General features: G+C 48.4%; 6 protein-coding genes across 8 annotated transcripts; 2 read left to right on the top strand and 4 right to left on the bottom strand.

Annotated features, from left to right (window-relative positions):
• The first annotated feature begins 287 nt into the window (after positions 1-287).
• On the top strand, positions 288-3,102 carry LOC108132359 (32 kDa beta-galactoside-binding lectin). Of its 2 annotated transcripts, none has more exons than XM_017251756.3 (4): positions 288-617; positions 721-1,742; positions 2,039-2,632; positions 2,686-3,102. In XM_017251756.3, exons 2-4 carry the CDS (start codon positions 1,654-1,656, stop codon positions 2,951-2,953), a joined length of 951 nt encoding a protein of 316 aa, XP_017107245.2. In that variant the 5' UTR covers positions 288-617; positions 721-1,653; the 3' UTR covers positions 2,954-3,102. The 2 variants fall into 2 exon arrangements, with proteins under 2 accessions (XP_017107245.2, XP_070132855.1); XM_070276754.1 differs by having other exon boundaries at positions 699-1,742.
• Positions 3,103-3,142: 40 nt separating this feature from the next.
• aru (arouser) lies at positions 3,143-8,829 on the bottom strand. The gene is made up of 6 exons (XM_017251750.3): positions 8,531-8,829; positions 5,670-6,057; positions 5,462-5,605; positions 3,811-5,391; positions 3,578-3,751; positions 3,143-3,512 (listed from the first exon to the last, which is right to left on the bottom strand). Exons 2-6 carry the CDS (start codon positions 6,006-6,008, stop codon positions 3,420-3,422), a joined length of 2,331 nt encoding a protein of 776 aa, XP_017107239.2. The 5' UTR covers positions 6,009-6,057; positions 8,531-8,829; the 3' UTR covers positions 3,143-3,419.
• Positions 8,830-9,449: 620 nt separating this feature from the next.
• On the bottom strand, positions 9,450-10,602 carry Jwa (PRA1 family protein Jwa). Its single transcript, XM_017251734.3, has one exon. It carries the CDS (start codon positions 10,258-10,260, stop codon positions 9,634-9,636), a length of 627 nt encoding a protein of 208 aa, XP_017107223.1. The 5' UTR covers positions 10,261-10,602; the 3' UTR covers positions 9,450-9,633.
• Positions 10,603-10,925: 323 nt separating this feature from the next.
• On the bottom strand, positions 10,926-13,392 carry Faf2 (Fas-associated factor 2). The gene is made up of 3 exons (XM_043213836.2): positions 12,936-13,392; positions 11,686-12,750; positions 10,926-11,629 (listed from the first exon to the last, which is right to left on the bottom strand). Exons 1-3 carry the CDS (start codon positions 13,056-13,058, stop codon positions 11,429-11,431), a joined length of 1,389 nt encoding a protein of 462 aa, XP_043069771.1. The 5' UTR covers positions 13,059-13,392; the 3' UTR covers positions 10,926-11,428.
• A 132-nt stretch (positions 13,393-13,524) lies between these two features.
• Grip71 (WD repeat-containing protein Grip71) lies at positions 13,525-16,193 on the top strand. Its single transcript, XM_017251730.3, has 5 exons — positions 13,525-13,636; positions 13,696-14,012; positions 14,072-14,366; positions 14,425-15,272; positions 15,331-16,193. Exons 2-5 carry the CDS (start codon positions 13,823-13,825, stop codon positions 15,942-15,944), a joined length of 1,947 nt encoding a protein of 648 aa, XP_017107219.2. The 5' UTR covers positions 13,525-13,636; positions 13,696-13,822; the 3' UTR covers positions 15,945-16,193.
• Irk3 (Inwardly rectifying potassium channel 3) lies at positions 16,087-18,468 on the bottom strand. Of its 2 annotated transcripts, XM_070276767.1 has the most exons (6): positions 18,270-18,468; positions 17,974-18,212; positions 17,673-17,859; positions 16,934-17,329; positions 16,766-16,872; positions 16,087-16,587 (listed from the first exon to the last, which is right to left on the bottom strand). In XM_070276767.1, exons 2-6 carry the CDS (start codon positions 18,207-18,209, stop codon positions 16,191-16,193), a joined length of 1,323 nt encoding a protein of 440 aa, XP_070132868.1. In that variant the 5' UTR covers positions 18,210-18,212; positions 18,270-18,468; the 3' UTR covers positions 16,087-16,190. The 2 variants fall into 2 exon arrangements, with proteins under 2 accessions (XP_070132868.1, XP_017107221.2); XM_017251732.3 differs by having other exon boundaries at positions 17,974-18,465.
• Positions 18,469-18,856: the final 388 nt, after the last annotated feature.

Below are 18,856 nucleotides of genomic sequence, written 5' to 3'. Positions count from 1 at the left end.
GGCAGGGGGAGCTGGCGATACAGGTGGTGGTGGTGGTGGTGGAGAAGGAGAGGGGACAACGTGGCAGCCACCTCCTTCCAGTCGAAACCGAAACTGATAATTGTGCAACGTACACAAACCTTGCTCGCATTGCTCCACTTGCTTTCGGTTATCAGTTGGAGTGACAAGCGGAAATTAAAGTTGAAATCGACACGATTACTTCATTAGTTCTGTTTGGAAATGGTCTGTTTGGCGGGAGCGACCTCCTCGATCGGCTGGCTCGAGGACTAGAGGTCAGGTAGTATGCCCCAGGTGGCAGGAGTTGACAAGGTCACCCTTCAGTATGTTTGCATTCGGCTGTCGGAGCCGATTGATGGATTGGATTGTCAGTGGCCATAACTAACCAATTAGCGAGTTGCCATTCGTAGCAGGCAAAGCCAGGCACCTCCTAAGAGGGGGAAGGACGCTTCTGGAGTTGCTGGGCTCCAAGGTGAAACGCAATCCAAAATAGGCGAGCTGCGTCAAGTCGAATTAAGCCGAAGACTTGGACCCAATTGGATCAGGTGCAAGCGACACGGACAGTGACTGCCGGCTATGAGAGACAATCGGAGGCCACGTAGTCATGGTGCCTTCGCCAGGTGAGCTTGATAGCGTCTAGGAGGAAGTAGAAGGACTCTTAGTCCTCCGGCCGATAAAGTAAATCTACCAACTAATATTAGATAGTGGCTTGCTTTCGCCCAGATCCCTGGCAGCACTGTGGCAGGACGAGAAGAACCCTGAGGAGATGTCATTGGTTTGGACATGAACGTAGGCGAAAGGTGTAGACGGAGACAGAACTTCAGCGAATATGCAAAGGTACGTCAAAAGAAATGAATTACCCGAACTGGAGCCGCTGGGGGATGGGCAGAGGCTTGTGGAAAAGTGCTCCAGGACGGGGCGGAGGCCCAAGTCGCACTTTACTGCAAATGCAAAAACTTTAGACAGGGAATCAATTGTTGTTGCCTTGTTTTATTTCGCCCAAGACACGCAACAACAATGGAGCAATCCAGCCAAGGGAGGCTAAGATGGAGGGCACTGAGAGAAAGGATCTAGAACCAAAAGGATTATCCTTTTTAAATGGCTTATATCTTTACTAATGAGGGACTAAACTGAGGGACTAACCGAAGACTAAAATCAACCAATATTTAAAAACTATTTTATATTTTCCCTCAGTGTAGCCAGTAACTAGCAACAAATGGGCAGTCGGCAGTTGGGGGCGTGACAGCAACCGTGAAAAGAACTCGAGGATGACAGTTATGGGTTACAAAGGCAAGGATTGAATCAAATAAATAAACGCGCAAGGTTCTCCTCGTCATGGCGCGAGGTTCAGTGGGTCGGATTGGGGCGGTTGTGCCAGGGATTTATATGGGATTCGATTGAACGGGTTGTGTGGGAGGGGATCTGAATGGGGGTAACCTTACCACGTCCACGTCCATGTCAAGTTTGCATGCGGCTGCAGGTAATTCCTCATTTCACCCGCTTTACATAATCACAACAAATGAAAGCGAGGAAAGCGACGGATGGCGAATCTATTAGCATAAGGGCGCATAAAACGGCGCCGCCGGAGTCGGACTGGGCGGACTTGGATACGGATTCGGAATCCTCCAGTCAGTTGCAGTGAAGCCGCGAGTCGCGATGAACGTGTGGAAAGCAAAGGTGCTCACGGAGGTCCCCTTCGGTCATGTTTTAATCGTCAGCGGACGCGTCAAGCCGCATCCCAATAAGTAGGCAATAGATTTTGGTCTTTGGAACTTGGTACTTGAGGATTTCAAAAATAAAACATTAACAAGCTCTTAACAAAGATTAAAAATATTTTTAAAATGTTTTTAACTTGAATATTTCATCCACATATATTAGATATATCTGAGAATTCGAAAGTGGTAGATATTCAAAGTTTTTACAATAAACTTTGAGAGAAACCTCGTCCAGCACCTCAAGTACCTGGTACCCTTATAGTCGGACATTCCGACTTCTTGAGAGACTTTCTTATCTCTGTATCATCACCCAAACCCTCGTGTAGAATCTCCCTCGACCTCACAGACAATGTGAACGCGCACAATGAAAGTGAAACCGTGTTCCTCAAGATCGAGGCCAACTTCCGCGAGGGCCAGATCATCCGCAGCATGTTCCAGCCGGGCGAGGGCTGGCAGCAGGAGGAGATCTCCAAGAACTGGAAGAGCGACGGGCCCAAGAATCCTCTGCAGCCGGGCCAGAGCTTCACCTTCCGGGTGGCCGTTCTGCAGCGCTGCTTCGAGATCTATGTGAACGACCAGTTGTACGGGTCCTTTGAGTTCGTCAAGTTTCCCAAGCAGATCAACTATGTGCGGGCCTACGGGGACTTTGAGAAGATAACCCAGTTCCACCACCGCATGCTCTTCCCTTTGGTCTTCCCCCGGACGCTCATGTGCCCGGACAAGGTGGCCTTCCAGAGCGACGTACCGAGGCGGTACGAAACAGGCACCGTGGTGGCCATGGAGTGCATTGCCAAGGGTCCGCCCACCTCGGAGTTCTCCATATGCTTCCAATGCAACGACACTGGCAGAACCGTGCTTCGGTTCCACGTCAACTTTGACCGGACCACGGTCTCCAGGAGCTATCAGAGGGATGACAACAGGTACTACTGAGAGGTCTTGGTATTATCCGATTTTAAAAACTCTGTCCTTTCAGTTTCGCCCCCGATGACGAGGAGACCGAGGGCGAGTTTCCGTTCGTTCGGGGCAAGCTCTTCAAGATAGCCTTCGGACTCGGAGACCGTGCCTTCTTGATTGCCGTGAACGGGCAGTACTTCACCTACTACAACTTCCCAGGACGACCGTTCTCCATTTCCACGTTGAAGTGCTTCAGCAACGATGTTGGGGATTTTGCAGTTCGCAGCCTGGAGTACCACTCGGACTCCCCGCTCTTGGCCCGCGTGGAGAAGCTCTCGATTATCTGAGGGGATTGATTTTCCGGATCGGATCATCCATGTTTATAGTAGAACGCGCTTTGTTGAATCGTTGGCTTTGATCACCCTAATCCAGCACCAGTTAACTTCTTCTTGTGAGCATCCCAATAAAGAAAATCAGCTCTTCCCTTCTCCGTGAACTAAACCTAGAACTATCATTGATACGAAGCTCGCCATGGATCCTTTGGATATACTTTTATTAAAACAATTTATTGCCTTCGTCTCCCCATCTTGGTTCTAGTCGTCATCAGCATGCTACGATCTCCGGTGCGGAGCTCAACTTAGGTTAGTCTTATGGTTAATTTTAGCTTGGACTCCTGCTAGCGAGTGCAATGTATCGGATCCCATTCAATCGAATCGGGACAGGGACGGTCTTTCTCTAATGCTAGATTCTCACTACGGAATACATGCGTATATGTATGTATGCGAATATGTGTATGGTAATCGTATATCAATCCTAGAAGTAGCGGAACTCGCCCTTCTTGCCCAGGTGCTTGCTGCGCATCATGTCGGTGGGGTCCGGGGAGCGCTGCTCAAGGCCGGAGTTTTCCTAATTCAATATGCCAATGTTAGTTGGGTCAGAAATGGAGAAGGAGGAGGAGGAGAACTACATACCCCTGGACGTGACTTCTTGGTCGAACCCAGACCAGGCTGGGGCTGCTGTTGCCCGTAGAACTGGGCTCCGTCACCGTCGCCGTAGTTGAAGGGCGTCACAATCGTGTGAGGCACGTGGGCCACCTGTCCCCGCATATTCCGCGCCTTCCACCACTTGCGGGTGTCATCAAGGATCTGAAAATTCCATCATATCTTAGTATAAAACTTTACAATCATAGATGAGGTCTCCTCACCTCCAAGTATTCGCCTCGCATCACACTCAGTTCCTTGTCGTTGTTGGCTGTTCGCGGATAAGTTACCAGCACTACCTTGGCGCCCGACGCCTGCAGATCCTCCAGCCAGGACTCGAGCATCTGGTCATCGCTGATATTCGCCGCTCCTCTGCCAGCGCCACCCAACTCCGAGGATGGCCCTCCAGCGCCGGCTCCTCCGTATCCGTTCCCCTCCCTGGAATCGCGGGTGTGCAGATTCTGCAGACCGGCTGTGATGGCGCTGAGGGTGGGTCCTGCTCCAGGCCCGTGCCCGTGTCCATGGCCTGTGGCTCCTCCTCTCCCCTCAATCGAGTCAAAGGATAACTCGCTGCGGGTGTTAAAGTCAGAGGCACTAATGGCTCCTGCCCGCTCCCGTTCCCGCTCCCTATCCCTCTCGCGATCGCGATCACGATCCCTCATTCCGTCGTTTCCGTGGTGGATAGTGTACTTCTCGATACCCATGGCCATTCCATGATTGATGCCGTTTCCCGTATCGTATTCATCGTAGCCACCACCTCCACGCCCGTTTAGCCCGGAGCCAGCTTGGACCTCCAGCCGGCGCTTGCTGACATGAGCTGGGGGAGAATTTGGTGGGGGTTCTAGCTCGTCGTTGATCATGTAATCCGGCGACCAGCCGTCGAGGAACACCGGGTGGTAGGATCCCACGTCATCCTTCCACTGGTCTCGGGGGATCACCCAAGCGTCGCCAAGAGAGCGCCACAGCTCCGTCTCCTTGCTAGTGACGCAGTTAATGAGCAGGTTGATGGCCTCCCGGGTAAGCAGAGGATTCACCACTCGCGCCGGAAGCTGCGACTCGTAGTAGGTGTCGCTGGAGGCCTCCACAATCAGAGCCAGAGGCGTGAAAAGAAAATGCACCAGTTCCGGGGCGTTCGGATCATGGATGTGTGCCTTGAGCTTGGCCAGCAGGTTGAAGGACAGCTTGAACTTGGCGAAAATGTCCACGAACTCCTTCTCGTGGGGCGGACGCGTCCGTAGCGTGAGTAATCCCTCTCCGGGATCCCGTTTCTTTGACTTTCGGTTGCGCCGACGCCGCTCCAGCTCCCTGGAAGCTGCGGCCGCATGTTGGAGTCGGGCTATAAACTTCTCGATGTCATCAAAGCAGTGGTTCAGCACAGCCACGTCCCGCTCGTACTTCTCGCTGGAGGTGGAGCTCGTCTCGTCCCTCTCCGCACCTCCGCCCCCGATCCCGCCATGCTCCGAGTCTGTTTCTCCGGCCATGTGGGCCACATCGTCTGGGGAAACTCCGATCCCGGCTCGCACGCCATACTGCTCCACACTGGTCCGCTGGTGCATGTGGTGGTGGCTCTCCCGCTCTCGGTCCCTTTCCCGATCTCGCTCGCGCTCTCCACGCTGCTCCCTGTGCTGGTGCAGCTCCACCCTGCTGTGCGACGACGACGATGACGTCTTGCTCATCATCATGGCCATGCTGGAGGCTCCACCGCCGGATTGTGTGGGCGTGGCGCCGCGCTGTTGGGTGATCATCTTGCCGCTGCGGAGCTGTTTCAGGTCCTCGACCAAATGAACGGCGGACACACTTTGTGACTATAAAGATAATGGTTTTTGGAAGGATGAGGCTTAGCATGAAATTAGCTTCTGGGAGAGATTCCCTTACCTGGAATATATGCATCTCGGAGCGAGAACCTCCTCCTCCGGATACAATAAAGACGAGAATGTTGTTGTACAGCTCCATGGCGTCGTTGGAGGTAAAGGCTGTGGGTTCTTGGACGAGAGATGCCGGGAAGCGTTCAATTATGTTCTGAAAGTTGGAAACACAAGTCAGTTAGCAAGGAGAACTGGCAGATTGCATCTCAGGCTATTACCCCTGTCTCGTAGTCCATGATTAGAACCCACTGGTAGTCCAGACAGAGCTGCATCTTCTGAGACCAGATCCCCGTGGTCTTCTCCAGCTGCAGGAGTCGTCGCATGCCATCAGCCGGGTACACAATGCCAGACTCCTTGTTCACCGTGAAAGTGGCCAGGTGCTCGAGGAGATAGGTGGGCTTGTCGTGGAGGTCACCGTCCAGTCTCTCCCGCTCTTCGCCGCCGCCACTGCGATCATCCCCAGAGTAGTCTCCTCCGCCACCGTGGGCTCCGCCGCCTCTGAGGCTTCCGCTACTGTTCCCGGCACTCCCGCCTCCATTCGAGTGATGATTCACCATGGTCTCTGAGGATCTGAAGATCCTAGTCCTGTCGCAGGCTTCAGATGGCCTTCAAATGGAAATAATTTGTAAAAATATTATGCTAATTATGTTGTTCGGTTATGATTTCACGGCTAAGCTACAAGGTACGGCTAAGATACTTGTTTGGGAGATTCACTTTTGAGAAATAGACACGTTTAACCAGAACAAGGTATGCTAAAATTTCTGGCCAAGATTTCTAATGGTGTGTTTGCGTGTGTGTGTGTGTGTGGAGGTAGCATTGTCACGCCTCTGGGTGTGTGTCTTCCATTAAAGTCTGCAAGCCAAATTGGGTTTCTCGTGAGTAGTTGGCGATCTCTCGAATACCGGATATTGGGGATAATGAATCTGACAGAATGTATGTTAAATCGCTATTTTGTACTTGGCCAGTGCAGCTGAGATTGAGGCTCCCCCCGGCTCCTTGCAGATATTGCGCAGCCAATCGACTCTAGCTCTGACTCAGGCCGCATTCCACGCTTCCACATCCACTTCCACTAGCGTTAGCGTTAAAAAAACACACACAGGTATGGCCAAAACGATTTACACATGGCCGCAATTATTCTCAAACTTTAACATTTCGTTGTTGGCTTGGATCAGCATTGGAATTCAAAAATCGCGCCAGTCGCCACCCCCCCTCCCTCTCTAGTCTGTCCACCTGCCCCCCCTCCCCATCCCTGTCCCACTCTCCTGAACACACCTGCAAAAAGCATACATACACTTGAGCTGCGATTTGCAAACACTAGCTTGGTATCTCTCTCTATCTCCCCTACTCACTAATACTTGCGAGACACTAGCTCAGCCGCTCCCTCGACTCAAGTGACAGCTTAGGCTGGGCTCAGGCGCTGACGTTGGCCGAGGCAGCGGCGGCGACGTCGCATACCAACCTAGCCTGCCGAGGGGGGGCAGGCAGTGGGGTGTCTGCGTTCCTATTCTGATATTGAATTTCCATAACATCCACTGTGATTATCATAAACAAAACACTACAAGATACAGTATCTTCATGAGGTTTTAATTATTTTTTTGTTGTTAGACTACTGCTATAGAGCCCACTGTAGAAAGAGAAATTGGGCGAGGGGGTCATCCGAGTGCATTATCGGACAAACGATCTTGTTTAACCAACAAAACAAAAGTGCAAATAAAACAGAAAAGAAACCACTGACCCACTACACCCCTGGGTTTCATTTTTATTATGGAGGTCTGTGTGGCGGGCATGTTGCATCATGAATGAGGAATTCGAGAGACTGATGCTTAGCCAGCTCCTCCAGCAGCCCCCAGAGAGGAATTCCATTATCGCAGAGGGCCGACTTGGAAAGCGTAGCGCACTTGCCGAAATCACGGAGCTTAGTCAAATGGGGAGGGAGATAATTAATTAAGGCCTGATAAGCAACGATAAAGACCACAACATGGTGGATCCATTTGTCTTCCGTTTGAGATGGGAATTAATTTTTCAAATGTTTTAGGCGACGGCCATAAATAGGCGGCAGGACAGGACAAATTTTAGATAGTGCGGATCACTTGTTTTTTTATCTCTCGAATACCTTTGGGTTTACGAGGCAAACGACAAACAACAAACAACAAATGCTTTTGTTGCTTTTGTTCTCGGGTGGGAAACCAGCTTACGAAGGGGATACGGCAGGTCGGTGAGAGTGACACTCCAGCAACAGAGCAACAGGCGATGTGTCACTAGTGCCGTCCCTTTTGCGCACAGGTAACCGGGCTGGGGGGCTCTACCTGTTCGGTTGTGAGTGTGAGTGCGGCTTGAAAAGGTAACTCGGATATTTGTCTCCGGGTCTCTCTGTTTCTACTCCTCCCCCCCTTCTACCCCTCCCTGGTTCCGCCCCCTCAGCCGTCGCACCGTCTGCTGCAGCAACTTTACTTTTTGACCGACCGCATTTTTTAAGCTTTCTTTTCCACCTGTTTTCCTCTCTGGCGCTGTTGATATTTTTACGAGACACACACACAGTCATACATGTGAGACACACAGATACGTCTGTCCAAGCCGTGAACACACAGGTAGAGTTCCCAAGTATGCGTGCGTGGATATACAAACTGGGAGCGGCGGCAGGTTTCGTATTGATTTTCAATGCTTTTGTCCAATTCATTCACCAATTCATCACACATACAAACACTAATTCCGCACTGGCCGTGTATATTATTCTAATTGACCGCATTTTCCCGCTGATATGACGATATTTACCGTGATATGTACCTTTATGTAAACGCACACACACACACACACACTCACACGCACTATAGATATCTCGTTAGCATTTGGATATGATCCTCTCACTTTGCACATTCTTTTTCTAATTAGCACGAGCCCGAATCTGTCTGACACGTTCTTCTGACTGGTTTTTTTTTTATTTTGGAATTTCAGTTTTTACGATTTGAATTTTTTTTTGGGGCCTGCGATCACTGGAGCATTGTTTTAGCTTTTAATTCAAACATTAAAAGTAACTGTAGTTGGGCCCAACTATGTAAGCTGCTTCTTCGTATTCCTTTACCTGTCTTCGACTCGTTCTCTCCTTTTCTGGCCACCGCTCTTTGTATTTTTAAGTCGGCTTTCTTTTGCCTCGTTCTTTTCTTTTTCAATTCTCAGCCGCTGCTCACCTCTCCAACTGTTTTTCTAAACGAACAAATAACAATAACCCCCGTTTTTTCTGTTCCTCAGGTGTTGTCGTCAACGCACGCGAGCGTTGTCCGCTAAAACCGCGCAGTTTTCCCGTCCGAAGTTTTTTTTTCGACAGAAAAAATGTTTGAGTTGTTGATGCTTTTAAACGACATTTGAGCCCTCTGTCGACGTTGCGCTCTCAGTTCCGTCTCTCCAGAAGCCAGGTGAGCCAGGTGAGTCTGCCCGCTCACGGTGGCAGAGTTGCCACTTTGGATATTTTAAAATACAATTTTTTATTTTACAGTTAAATATTCTCATTCAATCTTCTAACAATTTTTACAAATATTTTAAATTTTATTTAACAGATTATTTTATTTTTAACTATTGCAGTCTGGCAACACTACACTGTTAACTTACAGCGCTTGTTTAGGTCCACCCTGAAATGGTTTGATCCATCTCCCGCCAATGTTTAAAATATAAAAACTTAATTCAACCCTTGGAACTAAATCGAAATGAACTTCTATCATATCGTATCTACAAGAATGATTAGAGAATTCTACACCATTGTTTTTAGATACAATATTTTTTTAGTTTTAAATTTCCGCTTCCAAAGCGCAAAGCTTAAAGTACGATAAATACATTTAAAGACAGTGACACTCGAAAAGATTCCAATAATAAGTTTTTTAAAGATAAGATACAGAAATTTCATCAGATAACATTAAGAACCTTTGAAAATTACTTATTGAATATCAAATACTGAGAATTCCTATTATTTTACCTTTTTGAAGCCATATTGATTCTAACACAACATATTTCCTGGGAAAACTTTATTGATTATCGTAATATCTGAGTAATAAAATCATAGTTTGTTACAAAAATAAAGATCTAATTGAATACAATAATACGGTAAATTTGCAAAGATCAACAAGGGTAATTGGCGAAAAACGTGACTTTAAATGTGTCGTACAGGTAGTTGAATTTGTTGGCCGGGTAATCCTAATTGAGTACTCCGTCGGCCCGGACATTCAAGGCGTCCAACAGGGATCCCATGGGCGTGGATGGGGCGAAGCTTTCGATTGTGTTGGCCAGTTTGTTCTTCATGTTTCGGAGCCGCAGAGAAGCATGGATGAAAGTCACCGAGATGGGCAGCAGAAGGGTGAAGGCGGTCAGCAGCACAGCGCTGATCAGGTGCAGGAAGAGATATCCTCCGAGAAGGGCACCAGCCAGGATGTACCACTTCTGCTGAGCGTTCTGCTCCGCGGCGTTTGCATTTCCGCCGGTCAAACGGCTAGCGATGAAGTTCGACTTGGACTTTCCACTGAAAAACTGCCAGATCACAGCGATGATCAAAGCCTGGACGATCAGGCCACTGATGATCTTGGCCGGATTGCAGACAACCATCAGGACGTAGATGGTCAGGAAGAGCAGAAAGTAGTTGGTTTGGTAGTAGAGCAAGTTCTTCACCACTCGGTTGCCCCACTTGTCGAAGTCCTTGAGATTGGGCAGCTGGAAGCGTGCCGATCCCAGGATGAAGTCATCCAGGGTGCGCAGAGGGGGCAACTGAAGATTGCCAGAAAGGGCGGCCGCAGCATCGCCCACAGATGAAGTCGAGGGTGCCGACATGGTCTTTGAATTTCTCTTCAATTTCCTTTGATCTTTATCCTCCTGGAACAGCTTCTGGTAAATTGGCTGACGTAGTCCGCGTGCTATGTCCCGGACCTCCTCCACGTTCAGTAGATTAGAAGTCAGTTGCCGAATCTTCGGCCCCAAGCCAGAATTTCTCGAATTGCGACTCTTCTTGGGTAGCAAGAGGGTCCTCTCGTCAGTGGTTATCCAGTCGTAGGAGTCCTCGTTATCACTACACTCTTCCGAACCTATAAATTCCAGCGTAAACTCGGATTTTCACACGACTAGTCGTCTGTGTGGTTGTTAGTCAGCAAATGACTATGGGAATTTGGAGATGGGTGTGTGATTCACGAAAATGTTTGCCACAAAAAAATGTTCTGTTGGAAAAAATACATAAACAAAAGCATTAATTTAAAGGTTTTAAAATTTATTTTCCTAATATGATTTTTTTTTGTAATATTTACTGGATAAAAGCATAGGAAAATAACCCTTTTTAATGCGTCGTGCAAACTTATGGCTATCGATAACAAATCGCTTGGGCGTTGCCAGACTTGCTCGTTTAAGCTTATACCCTTTACTCGTAAAGCTCACGGGTATATACATCAGACATCTTAAATGAAATATGGAAACAATTAATGAATACCAATGATTTTAATGAAACATAAGATTGCAGTCCATTTTTATTCTTTAGGGTTTGCATTAGAAAGTAGGAATTAACACTTCAGTTTGTTTATTTCGACCATATCCAGATTATTTTCAAATCATTGTCAAAAAATAAGATCTGCTTCTATTTCGGCTAACGGGATGTTAAGAGTATAGCTAACATAACAAAAATCTTATGAAAATTTTAAAGTAAATATGAGGCTTACGAAAATTGTTCTGCAAAGGATTTTACTTATGCTCGAGAGTGTGAGTTATGTGGAATAAACGGGTGGGTGGGAATAGATTACAAGAAAATCAACCTAAAATTGTTAAACAATTATTTATATTACTGTTCATGAATAAATTAGGAATAGTTTCTTTCCGTTTCCGTTCATCCTCCGACTTGGACGTTGACTACGACTACTTAAAACTTGGTTCAAGTTTTGGTAATGCGCTGCAGCTGGTTAACACGACGATTCTATCATGTGGTATAGGTGGTGGTGGTCTGGTCACGAGTTTCTGGTTACGCCTCCAGGTCGTTGACGAATAGCACCTCTCGGTTCTTCAGTCCCATATCCTGGAGGCTCTTGTTCAGCGTCTCGTTGGCGGCGCCCTCAGAGGCGTCCACGTCAGCTTTCGAGTAGAGTACCCGCTTCGGGAAATTCGTTGTGATCTCGAACTCATCCGGCGAAGCGGGATGGCAAAAGAGATAATGATACACGTCCTGCGAAATTTTTAAATAGTATTACAATTTAAAGGTGCTTAACTCCACTACTTTACCTTTACAGAATCAGTTTGATTGAAACGCCGCTCGAGGCGGGTCCCACTGGGAAGCTTGAAGACAACGGCAATGGCTCCCACAGCATCGGACGGCGGCTCTGATGGCACCAACGACGCTAGCTCGATCTTCTGTCGGGCTATCTCCTCCTTGCGCAGCTCCACGTCACGTTGGGCTCGTTCCTCCGCCTCCTGCGCTTGCCGAACAGCATCTCGCTCCCGCTGTCGCTGGCGCTCCTTCTCCTCATCGGCCAGCAGGCTCTGCTCGTAGGCCTCATCCTGCTGGCGCCTCAATGTCTGCGTAAAGTTTCTTTCTAGTCGGTCCGCGCGCGCCTGACTTAGCCAGACTTCATTGGCCGCCACCACAGATTGCAGGCGGCGAAGCAACTCCTCAGGCGTGCAGTCGCCCTCAAAGCGACCAACAATCATCATGCGATTCGCCCGCAGGCTAATCATCACCATTAGTGGATAGCTTCGAACAGTAATGGACTGCATTACACGGTACCCCTCCGGAGTGGCCACGTCACAGCCCCACAATAGGGTGTGTGTGTTGATATAATCGATCACTGATCTGGAGGAGAGCGTCTCGCGGCAGAACGAGTCAACGTCGGGGTTCTTTGTGGGATCCTTGTGCAGGTAAACAATCAAAAAGCGCAGCTCCTGCTTGGCATCGTTCAGAGCCTGGGCATAAGTGCCCTGATAGAAGACAGGGTGTTCCGGGTACCTTTCGTAGTACTCCCGGATAAACTTCATCACATCCCCTAGCGGATCTGTGACCAGTCGTGGCTCATTTCCACCACCTATATTGATGAATGCACTTACAATACTCGATAGCGTGGAGTAGAAGTATTGAAAGACGAGGTTGATCACATATCCAAAAAGTCCAGTGAAACTGCGGGGAATTGGCCCACTGGGAATACGGCTTACTGTCCGGCCGCCAGGCATGTTGGCCGAGAACACTTGCTGTAGGAAGCGATCGTTGATCACAGCTGGCGCTCGCACGTCTGTTGAAGCGGCGAACATGGTGGGGCGTCCTTCACGGATATTTAGTTGTTCCTGGAAGGCCACCTGCAGATGATACAAAATACATTAAATAACTCGCCCGTAAACAGACAAAAGAACTAGGTATTTTAGTGCAAAAGTCAATAAATAAAGATAAAAAGGACTTAGAAAGTTTATCGTGTTGTGTGCTCCATTTTGGTGGCCACGACTGTGACATATGTTTGCCCCCGATGTTCGCCCAGTCATTGTACCTCGAGATCCCATTGGTGTCTGATTAGAACGTCGCGGCACACGTTCATGTCCTCGATTCCGGTGAGATCCTGGAATTGGAGCACCTTCTCCGTCTGCTCGTTTGTTAGCCCGTCCGCCTCCATTTTTCCAGCAGGTGATGGCCTCCGCTCCTCGTTGTTTTTGTTGCTTCTACTTTCTACGCCGTATTTGCGCTAGTGTGTGATTCTGTGTGTCACAATTCGCAGTGTTGCCGTGTTTTTACAGGGCCTTGTCCCGACTCCCGTTGCTGCGGAGGCGAGTTGGGGGGATACGGTCTCTAAATGCTCCTATTGGTCGCCCCGAATCATTTCAACGCTTCCAGCCAGACTATAAGCTCTTTAACATTTCTCGACAATTATTTCTCCTTTTTATGCAGGTGATTGCTTGTCTTCTTCTTGCAATATTTCAGTGCTGTAAAAATCTTCTTTTTAGTTTCAGTGTTGTAAAATCTCATTTTGAATACATTTTATAATACCTGCCAATGTTTTTTTCCGCCAACTTTATGTCCACATATAAATTTACGTTTTTACATATAATATTTATTTTTTCCCCAAGCTTATTGGAGTCAGTTTAATAGGAACAGGAATATACAAAACACATTGTAGATGTTGAAATATAAGTCAAATGTGTTGGGTTATTGGGAGAAAATAAGGAGGTTGACACTTTTCAATCTTTAGCTTAGGTATATTAATAAATAACATAATATTGTAAAAGTATTTTTTCAAAACAAATTTTGTACAGATTCCAGTTAGGTGATCCGTGGAGGAATCGGCGGACTATCGGCTTTGTCGCATCTCTAGCAGCAACAACAAGTAGCGTTCGCTCTAAAATTTGAATCCGGCTTCGTTTGAAAATCAATTGGGGTAAAATGCATTTAATATCGACCTCTAAGAAGACAGTGCTGTCAGATTTTGTTGACTTGGAGACAAAGTCGGTGTTTGCGCACACGAGTGGAGAGTCCACGGATTTCCAGTTCAATGGCCAACGACGTGTTTTTGTGGAGGTGGATAAGATGGCGGGTTTGGCGGTGATGCGGATTAGGGAGAAGGAGGAGAAAGGTGGGCAGAGTGTTATTGCTTCTTGACATTTCTAAGTTAACATATTATCCTTTCGACAGGCCCGGAGATTCAGCGAGTCCGTAAGCTGACCATCGACAATGCGTACTGTGTGGCCTGTGCTAAACAAACATCCGACGAAATCGCAGTGGGCCAGAGCGGAAGTGTGAAGCTCTATAACTTCCGAACAGCTCAATTGATCCACAGATTTCCTGCCGACCCACAACGCACAACAGTCCTGTACATGGACTATAACTGCTCCGACGAGTACATAGCCGCTGTTCGTGAGGGAGGATCCATCAATATATTTGGTACCAAAACACAACAGAAGATGAACACCTTCACAGTGGATAGCGAGTGAGTGGCTGAGATTGGAGCAGGGCGCAGACTAATGACTCAATGCGTGACTTTCCAGGTCCACCCTAGTGCGCTTTCATCCCAGCAAGCGATTCCAGCTCTCGATCGCCTCGTACAAGGGAGCCGTTTACGTCTATGATGTGCAGAGCAAGCGCAAGATCTTCAACGCAGACGCTCACACTGCCCCCTGCCGGGACATCAGCATGTGTGCCGCGTTACCCAACCTGCTGGTCAGCGTGGGATTCGACTGCAAGATTAATATATTTGATATCCGAAAGAATCGGGCGCAAGCGTCCACCGATCGCCTGGGATTCTCACATCCTTTGTCCACGGTGGCTCTTAGCGAATGCGGAACCTACTTTTGCGCTGGAAACCTAAAGGGCGAATTGTTGGCCTACGATATGAGAAGCACCAAGTCTCCGTTGGCTGTGAAAAGCGTCCACGAAGGAGCCGTGACTCGGGTGGCCTTTGTGCCCGGTCAAATCGAAGATAACGTTCAGAACGGCAGCTTGAATAGTTCCGGAAATGTGATGGGAGTGGCCACTGAAGCGCCGCGTGTGGAGCGGGCACATAGCGACGAGTTGCGGAAGTCGATTGCCGCCAACTTGCTAAGCACCCAGCAGCAATTGAACAACATGGCCAGCATGGGATATGGGATATCTACTCCAGCTACCGTTCGTCCACAACGAGACTCCTTTTGCGACTTTCTGGATAACCAAGGACCCAGGGCAGTGGATCGCATGTCCACCCGTTTGGGTACCTCCCACAGGGATAGCTTTGACTGGGACACCCTTAACCGTAAGCCCATTATGAATGAAACTCTCCAGCGTCAGAGCTTAGTGGGCGGATCGGTCCTAAACTCGACGGACAACTCGGGCAACAACTCCACCGCAGAGTCACTTCAACGTAAGTGTTTTCCATTAGTTGACGAATACGAAGTAAAGTTTACTTTTAATCCCCGCAGAAACACTTAGTGGGCCGCTCAAGGATCGTAGCAACATCTCCGCAGAGGTTAAGCTAATGAAGATCACGGAGACGGACGAGCACATGGAGGAACAGTCGGCCAATTGCTCCGTTGAGAGCAGCACAGGCGCGGGCAGCGATAAGGAGAATCCTCCCCCATCGGACGTCGAACTGAAGCGCCGGCTGCGCATGCTCTCAGCCAGTCGGAACAGCACTCCGCGCGTTGATAATGTTACGCCGCAATCCTCTAATCCGAAGCTAAAGCCCCAGCAGCTGCTGGCTAAATCTTCGAGCGGATTGTCCTCCCAAATGGAGGGGGATTGGCGAAAAGAGTTGGCCGATCTTAAGGAGAATGTCGACGAGACGCGTGCCTACCTGCAACAGGAAATGGCCTATCTCAGCGACCGGAGTCGGAAGAACATACTCGAGCAGATGGCCGAACTATCAAAGCGGCACATGGATAACACGCAGGACATCCGTGATGCCCTGGACATACTTCTAAGGGGCGACAGCTTCATGCGAGAATTATGGCGCTTGCAGAACGAGAACGAAATGCTAAAGGCCGAACTTAAGTATTACAAGGAGCGCGAGAGAACCGAATCCTGTGAAGAATAGTTTTAAAAAGCACAAGGATTACAGTTTATCGTCCGTTAAGGAGAAGGAGAGGACACCCATAGCCTCTTGGGTAGGGCATTTAAAATTATTGGTTATTGAAGACCCTTGCATCGAAATTTTTATAAGATTCCCGCCCTGTGGGTGTATTTTAAGGATCTATTTATTTTGCCGATCTTCATATATGTTATTTATATGCCTTTTAATAAATGTTGTTAAATAAGTGGTTAAAATGTATATAATATCCCTTTACTTTCGGTATTCCAACTTGAGATACTCGTTCGATGGCAGGTTCATCGGCATGTCCACGGAAATGGTCCTGTTGAAGTTCTCGTAGTCCACCAGATACCGCTCGTTCTGGGCATCGTAGTGTATGATGTTGACGAATCGCTGGCCCCAGAATATCTCCCGGGGCAGGTAGGATGTCTTGGCCTCCGTCATTTGGGCCGTGGCTGGGGAGGTTCCCACAATGGACACATAGAGCTCGAACTGGGCGGCGTTGAAGAGCTTGGCGGTGGTGAACTGGAACAGCGGACTCGTCTTGTCGATGACATGGCAAACAACTTCGGGCCAGACAATCAGCTGCTCCCCATTCCCCTCCAGCTTCAGCTCGGTGTGGGTTTTGATAATCTCGCCCTCGCGCGTGCTGCCAAGAAAGATAAGATGGGAGCTTCATCGGCAAAACTACTCGGAAAGGTGAACTATACTACATGGATGCCTAATATTTGCTCACTAATCTGAATGTCGTGCTTCACTTAAGGGGACTACGTCATAGCTATAGCTCTGGTAGGAAGTGCCTACCCGAAAATGCGACAGTGACTCACCGCTTATCCACGATCATGTAGACTCGAATCTTGGACTCAATGGTCTGCTGCTCGCGGGGATCGCACACCCGGAAGAGCAGACACAGCTGCCCGTCGCGATAACAAATCTGTGGAAGACAGGAGCTTGATTTTCTGTTAATCCCCGTGGAGATTAGGGTCTTGACTTACCACCGCCTTGTCGCTAAACTTCAGCTTGGTCATCTGCCTGGCCGGGCGCGCCGTCTTGGCGTAGATTACGCTCACCATGATGCCTTCGATCAGGGCAGCGCTCAGCATCTGCATTACGAACAGGAAGATGGTTTCCGGGCACTCCTCACTGGCGTACTTCTCGCCGAATCCCAGGGTGGTCTGCGTCTCCACCGAGTAGATTATCATGGCCACCCAGTTCTTGACGCCGTATATGCAGGGGTCTTCTCCCTCGCCCATCCTGGCTCCTGTAATAGCATCGAAGATGAAGTCGCCGTGGGAGTAGGCAACCACGTAGCAGAGCACGGCGAAGAGCAGCCAGCTGAGGAAGTAGCTGCTCAGGAACAAGGTCAGCATGTACTTCCACTCCAGCTCCATCTGTGCGAGAGGTAAGGGATCCCCGATTAGGACTATGCGAACTCCCAGTTTGGCAATGAAAGTAGGTATGCGGTTGGTTAATATCGTATTTATTAATATGCATGAGTATTTCAGTGGGTCATGGTTCGGTTAATGGATTAAAGAACTAAATGCTAAACGTGACGGGCTCGCCCTGGCCGGGATTAGGCTTCAACAAGTGATGATTGTGGTGCGGCGGTTCGTTCGCTAGCTCGTCAAGTTTCCGCTGAATGCTTGGCGTTATTTTATAGACATCCAATCCCGACATATCGTCGGTGTTGGGGACACTCTGTGGCGGTTTCTTATGGCCAAACATGGATCTTACCAGCGTGGTGACTAGGTCGCGCATGTAGCGCCAGGACTTCTCTGGTATCCGACGGAAAACGACGTTTTCCTTCCCGTTCTTCTCCATCACTCGGTGCAAAGTGCGGCGCATACCTTCAGAGGATGAGGTGCCCACATCCGGAGTCAGCTCTATGGTACTACCTGCCCAGTCATGGGTGCAGGGAAAGCTATAAGAGGTAGGGAAAGGTTTGTAAAGCCTCTAATAATCTTATTTATTAAAAGATCTACCCCGAGAAGGACTAGACCCAAAAGAATCAGAGTTTGTAAAGAGATCTCCTTACTTTTGTTCGCTGCGCGTTTCTAATTGATCTCCGGGGCTTGCCTTGGACTTTCTACGTCGCACAAAGCCCGGACTTTCCGGATAGTAGTCCGCTGCGTTAACCGTCTCCTTTTCGGAGGACCGGAGCAAGGGCTTCTGCTCCAGAGGCTTCGGTTTCACGGGCATCGACGTGGAGCGGTGCATGGCAATGGATTCTTCGACAGCGGCAGCTCCCAGGTCAGAGGGGTCCGATTGCATGGTCTAGATTGAGACGGAGATTAAGACGTATCTGCCCACGCAGATGTGTGCACGACCTACAATAATTGCCGGGAATTTGGGGCAATTTCACTCGGTGGCGTAGATTTGCGTTTTAATTTTAATTGAATTAGGCCGCTGCAGCGATCGTCGGCGGTGGGGGCTTAGTCGAGAACTTGATTGCCTGACCGCTTGACACTGACTAAGTCGGATCACTGGAGACTATCATCTATCCAGCCTCTCCAGATATGCATTTGGACATATTTACTATCTGGATCGCGGTCCATGTGACGGCGGGTGGACAGCCGCCCGCTGAGATTAGTTCATCACAATGGCCCATTATTTAATGTATAATTTAGCCGTTATCAGTCTATTTATTTTGCGAATAATCAAATATTGTCTCGAAGAAGGTAAATATGGTCCAACTTATCCGTTGACTTTTTAGCCTGACGTAAATTGTCTTTCGATAAGGGAGATATTTGAATTAGGCGGGCTATTAGACTAAGCACTTGTTATCGTTATCGCTAAAATTTTAATAAATTTAGGAAAACTTGTTTAATAAAAATATGTAAATTTAGCTTAAATAAAATACATTCTTGATATAATTAATCTATTTAATAAAATTTTCACAAAAAAATATAAATATATCT

The sequence above is a fragment of the Drosophila bipectinata genome, chromosome 2L (assembly GCF_030179905.1).
Source record: "Drosophila bipectinata strain 14024-0381.07 chromosome 2L, DbipHiC1v2, whole genome shotgun sequence".
In the NCBI taxonomy this organism is placed as follows: Eukaryota; Metazoa; Arthropoda; class Insecta; order Diptera; family Drosophilidae; genus Drosophila; species Drosophila bipectinata.
This window is presented reverse-complemented; position numbering and strand designations above follow the sequence as displayed.

Excerpts from the sequence above, each read along its gene's own strand:
- Grip71 (XM_017251730.3), top strand. The coding sequence starts at position 13,823 with ATGCATTTAATATCGACCTCTAAGAAGACAGTGCTGTCAGATTTTGTT. Across the intron at positions 14,013-14,071 it reads TAGGGAGAAGGAGGAGAAAG|GCCCGGAGATTCAGCGAGTC; the intron begins GTGGGCAGAGTG and ends TCCTTTCGACAG. Across the intron at positions 14,367-14,424 it reads ACCTTCACAGTGGATAGCGA|GTCCACCCTAGTGCGCTTTC; the intron begins GTGAGTGGCTGA and ends GTGACTTTCCAG.
- aru (XM_017251750.3), bottom strand. The coding sequence starts at position 6,008 with ATGGTGAATCATCACTCGAATGGAGGCGGGAGTGCCGGGAACAGTAGC. Across the intron at positions 5,606-5,669 it reads TCATGGACTACGAGACAGGG|AACATAATTGAACGCTTCCC; the intron begins GTAATAGCCTGA and ends TCCAACTTTCAG. Across the intron at positions 3,513-3,577 it reads CCAAGAAGTCACGTCCAGGG|GAAAACTCCGGCCTTGAGCA; the intron begins GTATGTAGTTCT and ends ATATTGAATTAG.
- Irk3 (XM_070276767.1), bottom strand. The coding sequence starts at position 18,209 with ATGCAATCGGACCCCTCTGACCTGGGAGCTGCCGCTGTCGAAGAATCC. Across the intron at positions 17,860-17,973 it reads GAAACGCGCAGCGAACAAAA|CTTTCCCTGCACCCATGACT; the intron begins GTAAGGAGATCT and ends TACCTCTTATAG. Across the intron at positions 16,873-16,933 it reads AGTTTAGCGACAAGGCGGTG|ATTTGTTATCGCGACGGGCA; the intron begins GTAAGTCAAGAC and ends TGTCTTCCACAG.
- Faf2 (XM_043213836.2), bottom strand. The coding sequence starts at position 13,058 with ATGGAGGCGGACGGGCTAACAAACGAGCAGACGGAGAAGGTGCTCCAA. Across the intron at positions 12,751-12,935 it reads GACACCAATGGGATCTCGAG|GTGGCCTTCCAGGAACAACT; the intron begins GTACAATGACTG and ends TATCATCTGCAG. Across the intron at positions 11,630-11,685 it reads ATCAAACTGATTCTGTAAAG|GACGTGTATCATTATCTCTT; the intron begins GTAAAGTAGTGG and ends AAAATTTCGCAG.
- Jwa (XM_017251734.3), bottom strand. The coding sequence starts at position 10,260 with ATGTCGGCACCCTCGACTTCATCTGTGGGCGATGCTGCGGCCGCCCTT.
- LOC108132359 (XM_017251756.3), top strand. The coding sequence starts at position 1,654 with ATGAACGTGTGGAAAGCAAAGGTGCTCACGGAGGTCCCCTTCGGTCAT. Across the intron at positions 1,743-2,038 it reads GTCAAGCCGCATCCCAATAA|AATCTCCCTCGACCTCACAG; the intron begins GTAGGCAATAGA and ends ACCCTCGTGTAG. Across the intron at positions 2,633-2,685 it reads TATCAGAGGGATGACAACAG|TTTCGCCCCCGATGACGAGG; the intron begins GTACTACTGAGA and ends CTGTCCTTTCAG.